The sequence below is a fragment of the Acinonyx jubatus genome, chromosome E2 (genome assembly GCF_027475565.1).
Source record: "Acinonyx jubatus isolate Ajub_Pintada_27869175 chromosome E2, VMU_Ajub_asm_v1.0, whole genome shotgun sequence".
NCBI lineage: Eukaryota > Metazoa > Chordata > Mammalia > Carnivora > Felidae > Acinonyx > Acinonyx jubatus.
Genome location: NC_069396.1, coordinates 60,282,561 through 60,294,749, shown reverse-complemented (window position 1 = coordinate 60,294,749; position 12,189 = coordinate 60,282,561). Strand labels below are relative to the sequence as shown.

Genomic DNA, 12,189 nt, shown 5'->3' with positions numbered 1-12,189 from the left:
TGATTGGGAAAAAGGGTCTTTGCAGATGTGTAAGTTAAGGAACTTGAGATAGGGAGAGTATCTGTGTGGGCCCTAAATGTCACCAGGAGTGTCCTTATAAAAGGGAGGTAGAGAGAGATTTGACACACACAGAGAAGGTGATATGAACACGGAACAAAGAGATTTAGAGATGCTGGCCTTAAAGACTGAAGTGATATGGGCACAAACCAAGGAATGCTGCAGCCACCAGAAGTGGGAAGAAACAAGGAACAGATTTCCTTCTGGACCCTTCCAAGGGAGCATGACTCTGCTGCCATGGTATTGATCTCAGGTTTCTGGCCTCCAAAACTAGAATAATCAATTTGTGTTGTTTTAACCCACCCAACTGGTAATATTACAGCAGCCATGGGAAATTAATACAGGGGCCTATCTGGTGCCTCAATCTAGATTATTGATCCAGAATCTTACCCTATTTATTTTCTGGTTCTGGATCTTGAAACAGGATCCCAAACATCAACACTGACTTAATATTCCTAACACACTATTTCTATTGTTTCTTCAGGCTACCCACAGAAAAAAAGACTCTTTCACCACTCCATAGTCAATGCCACTGACACCGACACCGACTGTCGTCCTTGAAACAGTGTGGTTGGCCAGGCTGGGTTGCAACTGGGCTTCACTAACCAGCAACTTCTGAAGCTCATTCTCCTTGGTGGTAAGCCAGGAATAAAAATCCTTAGCTTACAGGGTTTGATGCACAAATGAACCGATCTGTGAGTCCTACATGGTGCCTGGCACAGAGTGCGCTGTTAGTTCATGGTACCATTGATATCATCACCCCTGATTGTCCTAACAAGCATTCCTCCCTCTGTTGAAATAGTGGGCCTCTAACAAGTGCTATAGGATCCCAGCTCAGGACCCTTGCCTGAGTTCTCCAAGATTCCCCCTTTACGTGTCACTCTTCCTATTTCAGGTGTATAGCTGCCCACATTTAGTACTATCAAGGCCTCTGCTCAAGTCCCCATGCTTCACTCTCCATGTCTGCCATGGAGACAGGGATCCTCCATTTGGCAAAATGTTAACTATACTCTGTGGCCCTCCTTTAACTCCAGGAGGACATTTCTGAATTGGACAAAGTCCTTTTCTAAGCTCAACACCCTCCACGAGCAATGCTGTTCTCCTTCCCAAGACTCTGTTGTGTTCCCTTGTGATGTTGCCTTGGAATCCCTAATGATCAGAACTTTTTCAAATGAAACAATGAAGGGGAGTGAAAAGGTATTTGGGGACGAGAAAGAGGAAAGAAGTCTTTGGGTGGCTAAAGGTGTCTAAATTGTGTCTGGTCATTGGGAACTGGGCAAAGGAGGTCAGACATTTTTCAGCAGTGTCTCCATTAAGATTTCAAAATGAGGAAAACAGAGATAGTGATGTCTATGACTGATGAGAATAAAGATGCTGCACATAAACTGAATTCAGGATGGCATCATGAGAATGGCCAAGAACAAGTAAAAGTGGGTGATGCTTCAGAGGGAAAAATAACAATAATAGAGGCTGCAAGTGCGAGTTATAGGGTAAGAAGCAACAATAGCACATAAGATAAACTCAACGCCTCTGGCTAGGGGAACACAGAAGGCAGTGTGAAGGTCGAAGATGGTGTGAAGGATACACAGGATGCTTCCTGCTAACTGAAAGCAGCCAGTTAAGAAAGGCCATGTACTGCAGGATTCCAACTATAGGACATACTAAAAAAGGTAAAACCAGAGAGAGTAAAACAACCAGTGGTTTCCAGGAGTTAGGGTGGAGGGAGGAAGGAATAGGTGGAGCAGAGAGGATATTTAGGGCAGTGGAATTATTTTGCATGATACTATGATAGATATATGGCATCATACATTTGCCCAAACCCATACAGTGTACAACACCAAGAGTGAACCTGATGTAAACTATTGATCTCTATTGGTAATAATGGGTTAATACAGCTTCACCCATTGTTTTCTTTTTAGAGAGAGAGAGAGCACACACGTGCATGCAGCGTACACACCTGTGAATGGGGGAGGTGCAAAGAGAGGGAGAGCCTAAGCAGGCTCCGTGCCCAGTGTGGACTGTGGGACCATGACCTGAGCTGAAATAAACAGCTGGACACTCAACCGACTGAGCCACCCAGGCGCCCCATACAGCTTCACCCATTGTAACGAAAGTACCACAGCATATAAAATATTAATAACAGAGGAAACTGTGTGTGTGTGGTGGGGGAGGGAAGGGTGAAATATGGGAACTCTGTACTTTCTGCCCAACTTTCTGTAAACATAAAACTGCTCTAATAAATAAAATCTATTAATTAAAACAGAACAGCAACAAAAATCAGAAGCAGCCTAATTAGTTAGGATGATGCACATGTTCTAAATTGATCGTAGAAATGGATGCACATTCTGTGAATATACTAAAATCCTGTGCATACTTTAAATTAGTGCGTTGTATGGTATGTGCATTGTATCTGACACAGCTATTAAAAAAAAGAGAGTTCCAACCAGGCTGCCACACTGGGATGTATCAGGAAGTGGATGAGAAGAGGTGGGAAAATAAGTCCAGGAACTGATTTAGTAGAAATCCTTCTGGAAGAAATAGGTCATTGCCACTTCCCAGGATGCACAAGTTCTCACCATACCTCTGGATCATCTAGTAGTTATGGGAATGTCCAACATGGAGGAGGGATGGACACCCAACTACAGGGTAAAGACCAGGCCTGAAGGGGAAGTCTGAGGAGTCACTGCCTTGGGTGGAAGTCAGGACGAAGGACTCAAGGAAAAGGGGGCACAAGGAGCTGGGAGTAGATGAAGCAAGCAGCTAAGGGATGAAGACCAAGGGAAGATGGGAACAGAAAAGAACCTGTACATAAGAAATGTCAGGACAACAATGATGTGTTTTTCATGGACTGGGGATGGAGGGATGGGTTGATGTGGCTGAGAATGAGGCTTTTTGGACGCCTGAAGAAGCTCCCTGCTCCTCCTCCCCTCCTAGAACCCAGGGTCCTGGGGAGAGCTCTCTGGCCCCCTTAACTCACCAGGCCTCTGATTTCCTCTCACCTCTGGGAGGTCCATGCTCTGCCCTCCATGGGTCTTGTCCTTGCTCCAGCCAGCAGATCACAGCCGGTTTCGAAAGCAGAAGCCCTGGTCATTGGGGGGAAAACAAAGGACTTTGTGCTCTGTTTGAGGAAGAGAAGAACTATGTCCTCTAGCCCAGCCCTCAGTCCTGGGGTTAGATGTGGATGGACTAGGAAGGTCCTGCACATTCCAAAAAAACTCCCAGCAAAACTCTCGGCTCCTTAGAGGCAGAAAAGTGGCAATATCCGGGATCTGCATCTCAAAGGAACCCATTTCTAGAATGTTCTGGCCCAGCCCAGGCATACCCTTAAGAGCCAGAGCTTTGAGTCCCTGAAGCAGAACACTGCTGTGATGGGTGGAGCCTATCTTACCCAGGAAGGCTAGGTGGCTGCAGGTCTCCAGAGTCACGTTGCGGTACAGCGTCCTCTGGGCTGGATCCAGCTGTCCCCACTCCTCCCGCGTGAAGGTCACAGCCACGTCCTTGAAGCTCACAGGTGGCTGAAACATCACCTGTATCATCATACATTGTGGACGCTGGGAAGGGGGGATGGGGCAGCATGGGGAGGGAGAGGACGTGGGCCGAGGATGACCCCCATGAGCACTCATAGGGTTCCCACCTTTGGGACCAAACCCAGACCCAGGCCCATGGTGTTTTCACTTCTCTCTGAGTGTCTCATCTACCCCTGGTCACACTGGTGCTTCTGATTTCCTGTACTGGGAAACAACAGGAATCCCACTCAGACATCCCATCCCTCACTTCTCTACAAAGTCACAAATTTGAAGCCAAAGAGGAGGTTCTAAATCAGGGGTCAGCAAACTTTGGCCTGCAGGACAAATAAGGGCTATGGCATGTTTTTTATAAGGCTAATGCTATGAGCTGCATTGTTTCCCCACAAATTCACATGTTGAGGGCCTACCCCCCAAAGTGACAGGGACTTTACCCAGAAGTAATTAAGGCTAATGTAGGTCATGAGGGCAGGGCTCTAGTGTGATGAGATTGGTGTCCTCATAAGAGGAAGCAGGGACAGCAGAGGCCTCTCTCCCTACTACGTGAGGACACAGAGGAGGTGCCACCAGCAAGCCAGAAAGACAGTCCTCACCAGAAAGCAACGCTGTTGACACCTTGATCTTGGATTTCCAGTTTGCAGAACTATGAGAAAATAAACGTCTGTTGCTTACTCCACCCAGCCTGTGGTATTTCGTCATAGCAGCACGAATGGACTAATATACTAAGAATGGATTTTTACATTTTTAAATCCATTTTTCACCATGTGTGAAAAGGATGGGACAAAGGCTGTATGTGGTCCACAGAGCCTAAAATAGTTCCTACCTGGCCCTTTATAGAGAGTGCTAGGTGAAGCCTACTTTCAAGGAAGGCCGCCAGCAGGCAAAAAGCCATGTGTCCTGGCCTCAGGGGCCAGGCATGAGGTAGCATCTCAGCTTCATGACTCACTTGAGGGACACCTGGACATGTCCCTGAACTCCTCTGGCTTGAGCTGCTGTCCCTCATGAAGACAGTCTCCTGCATCAGGAAGTCTCACAGGACGTGAGGGGCAATGACCCGCAGGCACCCAGTAAGCACACAGATAATGGGTGTGGTGATGGGACCCTGAACAAGGTCAGGGACCTGCTCCTCACCCCACTGTGTGCTGCACTGTGAGCCATCTAAGGGCGACTATGGCACTTTAAGGGGACACTCTCAGTGGCCCTCCTGAGTAGTCTCAGTGAGGGTCAAGGGCCCAGTGTGGCTAAATGGGGTATGGAGGCCTAGTTCTGCCCATCCTTGATAACTTGCTGAGCAGCCGTCACAAACAGTCTGAGCCACAGAGCACCAGCTGTCCCAGGAGACCAGGTGTGGAAGCCTCATGCTGGGTCTGATCCTAGAAGCTCCTGGCTTATCCATACAGGGAAGGTGCTTTATCTGCAAAGAGCCCTTGGCTTTCACATGAAGGCTAAGGACAACATTACAGTCCTCTTATGGGCTGGCCTGAGGACCTGGGTGCTAGTCCTGGACCCATTTTGCACCTGAGGAGACTGAGGCAAAGAGAGAAAAGGTCCCTAACTCACCTGGGATGGGACTGGCTGAGAACGTGCTTCCATTTCCTCCTCATACCGGAAGAAGCTGTTGTGGAGAGGGCAGGGATCCTCAGAAGGCAGGGCTGGCGAAAGAGGGAGCAATTAGCAATTCAGCCCCTCCTCAGTAAGCCCACGGGACAGAAACCACCCACAACCCCAACAAAGGAGAGGCCTGCCAATGCCATCTGAGGAACATCCCCCTGGGGTTTGAGTAGCTGGGAGATAGGGCTCTGAACAGTTTCCTAAAGTCCAAGGCTCTGAGGTCAGCTCTGGCAGCCAAGCCAGCTTTCCAGATGTGGAGTGGGCCAGCCAGCCCAGGTCCGAGCCTAGGGATGGACATGGGCTGCCCTAGGCTCAAGGTAAATGCCCAGTCACATGCTGGTGTGTCTGAACTGTGACCCCACAGATACACAGCCATCCCTAGACACCTAAGTAAAGGACTGGCCAGTTTCTCTTGTCATTTCAAGAGACTAAATCGGAGGAGACAGAAGCAGAGTGTTAAGACAATTGTACGATTTTAAGGTACCTCAATGAAACATCAGCTAATTTCCCATGAAAACTGCACAATTTTTGAATACCAGTGACACATGAACTGGCTTCAAAAAGAAAAAAAGACTCACAATTTTAAAATATCACAATAGGGGCGCCTGGGTGGCGCAGTCGGTTGAGCGTCCGACTTCAGCCAGGTCACGATCTCGCGGTCCGTGAGTTCGAGCCCCGCGTCAGGCTCTGGGCTGATGGCTCGAGCCTGGAGCCTGTTTCCGATTCTGTGTCTCCCTCTCTCTCTGCCCCTCCCCCGTTCATGCTCTGTCTCTCTCTGTCCCAAAAATAAATAAACGTTGAAAAAAAAATTTTTTTTAAATATCACAATAAAACATCAGCTGGTTTCCAAAAATGGGGGTAAGGGGAATGGGGACAAGGAGGATAAAAATCCCCAGGAGGACAACTAAGGGCTCTGTAGGGGGTGTCACCCCGGGTATGTGCTCCCCCAAGCTACTCTGGAGGTGCAGGACACTGGCCCCGCGTGGGGTGTGCCCATCACCTGCTGCTTTACTTGTTCGCCATTGCTTCCCATACCCTACTTGTCTAATAGCTTGGCTGCAGGCATGTGACTGTCCCACTGAGACAGCCGGGTGAGAATCCCATGAAATATGGCTGCCAAACCTTCCCCATATTTGACTCCTGCTCACCCACTTGCACCAGAAGCACACCCACACCTGTGTACGCCCACACACCAACTCTCATCACTGGTCATTTGGGATGACCCAACATTCCAGAAATATATGCTGCATTTGTGTGTCTGTTCACATGGAGCTCCTGCTCATTCCGCCAGATGGCACTTTTCATTTGCATGGTGCCATCCAGGTCACAAAGAACCTTGAACCCTCACCCCCTTGAAACTCAGAACAGCTACCGTCTGGCCTGGAGGCCCATGGAGACTCGGGACTCTCATTCATTGCTTCCGGGAGGCAGATGCTCACTCTTCTCCCAGGACTGAATGCTAGCATTTTTCTTGTTCTACTTTCTCTGTAAAACCATTTCCCCAGAGAATCAAAAAGCACTCACATATTGGGGAAATCGTGCTCTCCCCATGCTTCACATTTGTGGCAGTTCTCACCTCTGCCTTCAAATGTCCGGACAGTCTCCTCTACCAGTGTCATCTCCTCTTCGAGCTTTTCCAGGTGCTGGGTTTCTCATAGGTCCTGAGCTCCGCGGAGAGTATGCTGGGGGCAGCCCCTAGCCACAGTCAGCAGGAGCACGGTGGTTGCAGATGGGCCAGGACCTCAGCACCTGCAACTGCTGGAGCCACAAAGGCACCAGAGGCAGCTTCCCACTGTTCTCCCACTTCCAAGACAGTCTCTTTCGAGAACTCTGCTGATTCCAATGCAGCGAGGTCTGAGAACTCCTTTTCTGAGCTTAATTCTGCAGACACTCTCTTCTGGTCATCACCTTCGTGGTGGGTCCCAATCTCTCTCACAGAGACCTCATATTCTTCAGGCAAATAGAGCACCCAAGTCCTCTGAGAATTGCTGTAAAAAGGGGAGAGTGCTGAGCAACAAATTCAATACTGAAGCGGAAGATGATGGCTTCAAAACGCAGGGCTGTGTCTGACCTTGGCGCTCAGGCCAGTACAGATAAGGCAGCAATAAACATGCAAGAAACAGAATGTCAGAATGTTTCAAATAGCTGTCAAATAAGAAATTTTAGAGGAAAACCATTTATATCCTACTAAAAAACGTTAAAGTCAGAACATAAGTCTGTGACAAAAACTTCAACTTTCAACTTTAGAGCTGGTATGACTACGCATTTACCTGACTCCCAGAACAACCCCCACCCCAAGAAGGCAAAAGTTCCATCCATCCATAACAATGCTGGAATGGCCACACCACACTAGCTGATGGGAGGTAACCTCTGAGCTCTTAGGGATATCCTACCTGATAAATTGTCTCTGTTTACTTGGGGACACCGTACACAGTGTGCATCAGGCTCAACTAAAGGACCAGGCCATGAAAAGAACCCCATCTCCAGGAAGTGTGAGAAAGTTGGCCCTTTCTGCACAGCTGTGGTTCTCAACTGGGAGCAGGGGTGCCCTCAAGGGACATCTGGCAATGTCTGAAGACACGTGGTTGTCACAACTTGTAGAGGGTGGGCAGAGGTAAGAGGGGCACTAAACGTTTCCCCCACCTGAGGACGACTCGGCCTCCAATGTCAACAGTGCCAAGATTTCCTAGCCTGGAAATGATTAACTCTCTGGTCTTCACATGTGTACTGAGAATCTGAGAATGATGCTTCAAGTCTTCCTTCCTTCCTTTCTTTCTTTCTTTCTTTCTCTCTCTCTCTCTCTCTTTCTTTCTTTCTTTCCCTCTCTCTCTCTCTCTCTTTCTTTCTTTCTTGAGAGAGCAAATGAGCTGGGGGTAGAGGGAGAGAGGAACAAAGAGAGAGAGAGGGAGGGAGAATCTCAAGCAGGTTCCATGTTCAGCAAAGAGCCTGAAATGGGGTTCAATCACACAACCCTGGGATCATGACCTGAGCCAAAATCAAGAGTCAGACACCCAACTGAGTCACCTAGGTGCCCCTGAAGTCCTTCCTGACCCCTCCTTCACACTCACCTATCCATTCAGTTGGTCACAAAGACCTGGGGTCCCCCACATTTCAAATATGCACCTCTCCACACTCTTGGTTCCCAATGTCTGGCCTATTGCTTTTTGATTGAGTTACTGAAGAAGATCTGACTGGGTCCTATCTCCTGTCTTTCCCCCTTTCTCCCAGGAAGCCACAGAGGCCATAGTAGAATGCAGCTTGTCACTGTGTGGCAGTTTCCCACTGTCTTCAGGTTCAAGTTCAAGTTCCTCCACAAGCTCTGGAAGTTCCTTTCTGTATTAAAAGTACACATGATGGGGTACCTGGGTGGCTCAGTCGGTTAAGCAGCCGACCTCAGCTCAGGTCATGATCTCATGGTTTGTGAGTTCGAGCTCCATGTTGGGCTCTGTGCTGACAGCTCAGAGCCTGGAGCCTGCTTCAGATTCTGTGTCTCCCTCCCTCTCTGCCCATCTCCTGCTCACACTCTGTCTCTCTCTCTCTCAAAAATAAATAAACATTACAAAATTTTTTTTTAAAAATGTACACATGATATGGGGCACATGAGATGGGGTGGCTCAGTCAGATGAGCATCCAACTTCAGCTCAGGTCACGAGCTGTGCTGACAGCTCAGAGCCTGGAGCCTGCCTTGGATTCTGTGTCTCCCTCTCTCTGTCCCTCCCCAACTCACACTCTGTCTTTCTCTCTCTCTCTCAAAAAAAAAAATAAAAAATTTTTTTAAAGTACACATGAGAGGCGCCTGAGTGGCTCAGTCGATTGAGCATCCAACTTCAGCTCAGGTCATGATCTCGCGGTTGGTGAGTTCAAGCCCCACATTGGGCTCTGTGCTGACAGCTCAGAGCCCAGAGCCCACTTCAGATTCTGTGTCTCCCTCTCTCTCTGCCCCTCCCCCACTTGCATTCTGTCTCTCAAAAATTAAAATAAACATTAAAACAATAAAATAAAATAAAATAAAATAAAATAAAATAAAATAAAATAAAAAGTACACATTAAATGCCAGTTCGGACACTGAGTTGGGAAAAACCCTGTCTGTTCTCCCAAGATTCTCCTTTACTCCTACATTCTCAACAGTCCTGACCCTTCTGCTCACCATATGTGGGGGTTTTTCCCATACCAAACACTTCTCTGTGACACCAGCAGGGTGTCCAACAATTTAACTCAACTCAGATCCCACATCTTAAGGGCTCAGTTCCACAAGACTGCCCCAATCCCCCCAGATGCCAACCATAAGCAGCAGGTTCCCAAGTTACCCACAACTCCTCTCTGACTTAGCTACAAATTGAAGATTCCCATGACCTCCTCTCCTTAGATCCTGTATTTGTTGGAGTGGCTCACAGAACTCAAAGTAATGTACACATTTGCCAGTTTATTAAAGTATATGACAAAGAACACAGATGAACAACCAGATAAAGAGATACACAGGGTGCCATCTTGCCATCTTGGTTCTCTGCCTCTCCCTCTGGTACACTGCTGCCCAGCCCACTGCCCCTTTCTTAGCATCTTTTATCAAGGACCTGCCCCTCAGCCTCTCTCACTTGGAAGCTCAACACAATCTGCCTCACGCTACCAGCCACCCTCTCTGCCTGCCACTGATGGTTTTTGAGTCCTAGGTGGTATGAGACACATCCGCCCCATCTGTATCCCCACTACAGCAGCAAGTCCATGCTCTCACTCCCTCTTCCCACCCCTCTCACTACTGTCCGATCTGTGCAGACAAACCTGCCTCTTAATTCACTCCAGTCAATGACCCTAGGCTCTACCACCTTCCAGGCACTGACTCCTCTAAACCAAAACCCTCCCAAGTGGCTCCCTTCAACTTCTCAGGGGAGAGATTTCCCTTCTAGTCAAGTAAACTCCTGCATCCCAGTACCCCCAACCCTTACTTCCATGCTTCTGCTCCTCACAGCTAGGCTCTTGGAGCAGCCGACACCTCAGTCCCCTCTTCTTCACTCTGTCCATGCTCTCTCTACCCTCACTCTTTTTTAAAACAAAAATTTTTTTAACGTTTATTTATTTTTGAGACAGAGAGAGACAGAGCATGAACGGGGGAGGGTCAGAGAGAGGGAGACACAGAATCTGAAACAGGCTCCAGGCTCTGAGCTGTCAGCACAGAGCCCGACGTGGGGCTCAAACTCACGGACTGTGAGATCATGATCTGAGCCGAAGTCGGCCACTTAACCGACTGAGCCACCCAGGCACCCCACTCTACCCTCACTCTTGAACACACACACTACAAATGCACACCACACCCAAGAAAGCGGACAAAGATTCTAGATGATGCCATCTTATTTTGACACTCCTGCCCATCCTTGGGCAGTCTCCTCCTGCCTATAACCATTTCTACTCTCCCATCCTCTCCTTGTCTGGAGGCATCCAAGGGCAAAGGCTGGGAACACTACTCTGCAGCCAGACTGACTGCTTTCAAAGTCCCAACTCCACCACTTGCCTCTGTAGGCCCTAAACAGCCCTCCTTAACCTCACTAGGCCTCAGTTTCCTGATCTGTAGACATCTGGGAGAACAGCAGGCCTTGTGTCATCGTGCTTCTGTGAGGATTAAATGAGCTGTATTTATAGAGCTCAACATCATGCGACACACAGGACACAGCACATTTAGTCACATACATTATACGTAAGTTCCTCTTCTATGCCTCCTGCTGGACCTGGGAGGGGGCTGGTGTGGCAGGGTCTCTCCTTGTCTCCTCTGTCTCCAGGGCTGGGGCGGAGGTTGTTTTCTTCTTCTTCCTTTCACAGCTTCCTCTTTCCCTGCCTGGAGAGTGGGATTTCAAGTGCTGTGCCAGGCTTCAAGTTCAGCCCAGACCTCCCTCCCAAGCTCCCTGCCAATGCCACTTCCTCCTCTATTTCCAGCCCATCTCCTATCGACTCCTCAACTCAACACAGCTGAGTGACCAGGAATTCTGTGACCTCCATCCTGGCTCTTCACTAGAAATGGGAACTCAAGAGTCCTGAGCTCTTCCCACCCCCTTGGCATTCCCTCTTGCACAGTTATTTCCACAGCCAGACGGTTCTACTCTGAGGCTCTTTGAAATCCAACTCTAATGCCTCACGTACTGGATAGCTTCATGTCCGTGTTCTTCACACCTCCAGCCCCTTCTCTCACCCAGCCCTTAACCTGGGGTATCAACAAACACAATGAACACCCTGGGCGCAGAGTTGATTGATGCTCTACCTGGACTGCCCCTAATTCTTTGTTCGCTTGGAAAGCATACGCTTACTCTTCAAACTGAGTTCAAGTTCACATACCAGTGGAAGAAAACGCGTCCAAGTTCTGAGGCTGGGGTGGCCTCTGGGTAAAGGAAGCCTCACTTGCCAGATTCTGCTGCCGGGAGGCCTAGGCTACCACCTCCTGCACAGAGCGCCCCCGGCGTAGGTGGCGTTAACAACCTGAGGGAAGAAAAGAGACGCGAGGCTGGGTCTGGGTGGGCAGGCCCCAGATTCCCACAGGCCGGCCAGAAACCCTCAACAACGGCTGGTCTCCTTTGCGGCGGGAGAGCTTCAACCAAACCGGCTCCCGGCCGCGCCCCGGAGCAGGAGAACCTCAAACTAGATCACACCCAGCCGCGCTCTGCAGCAGGAGGGGCCCTGGCTGCACCAGCTCCCTCCCAGTTTCTGTACAGAGAGGGACTCGCTTCCGATAGGCCCAGCGCGGCCCCGCAGGAGGAGGGACCTCGGCCAGTCTCCTGACTTCCCGGGCACCGCCCAGATAACTTCGGTCCGGCCTGGCCCCGCCCTCCAGCCCGCCCCGCCCAGCTGACAGCGGAGCCTCCGCGCGGGTCCCGGATTTCAGGCTCACCTGAGCGTGCGGATCAATGGCTGCGCTTCCGGCGGACGGCGGAAGTGCGCGCGCTGGGCGTAACGGACTGCAAATCCCAGAAAGCCGCGCGCCGGTGGCGGTTTTTCCCGCGGCGGCGACCGTTGCTCC

The 12,189-nt window shown here is 49.7% G+C and overlaps 1 protein-coding gene and 1 long non-coding RNA gene across 23 annotated transcripts in view; one reads left to right on the top strand and one right to left on the bottom strand.

Moving 5' to 3' along the window:
* LOC106989512 (uncharacterized) overlaps positions 1-2,334 on the top strand; it is an 18,398-nt gene extending 16,064 nt beyond the window's left edge. For 7 of the 11 annotated variants that reach the window (XR_008293874.1, XR_003413499.2, XR_008293872.1 and 4 more), the window contains 2 exons: positions 542-694; positions 1,977-2,334. This is a non-coding gene — a long non-coding RNA (uncharacterized LOC106989512). Of the gene's footprint in view, positions 1-541; positions 695-1,091; positions 1,255-1,976 lie in introns of all 11 variants that reach the window. The other 4 variants (XR_008293870.1, XR_008293869.1, XR_001432548.3 and 1 more) reach the window with 3 other exon arrangements.
* The window catches only part of ZNF544 (zinc finger protein 544), a 15,327-nt gene extending 3,138 nt beyond the window's left edge, over positions 1-12,189 (bottom strand). Inside the window, exons 1-7 of one of the 12 annotated variants that reach the window (XM_015087990.3) lie at positions 12,061-12,189; positions 11,511-11,651; positions 10,872-11,016; positions 6,769-7,180; positions 5,142-5,233; positions 3,446-3,584; positions 3,057-3,140 (exon numbers count right to left, since the gene is read on the bottom strand). In XM_015087990.3, the coding sequence (XP_014943476.1) occupies positions 3,057-3,140; positions 3,446-3,584; positions 5,142-5,233; positions 6,769-6,811 (358 nt within the window). In that variant the 5' untranslated portion in view covers positions 6,812-7,180; positions 10,872-11,016; positions 11,511-11,651; positions 12,061-12,189. The other 11 variants (XM_015087989.3, XM_053211221.1, XM_015087996.3 and 8 more) reach the window with 11 other exon arrangements.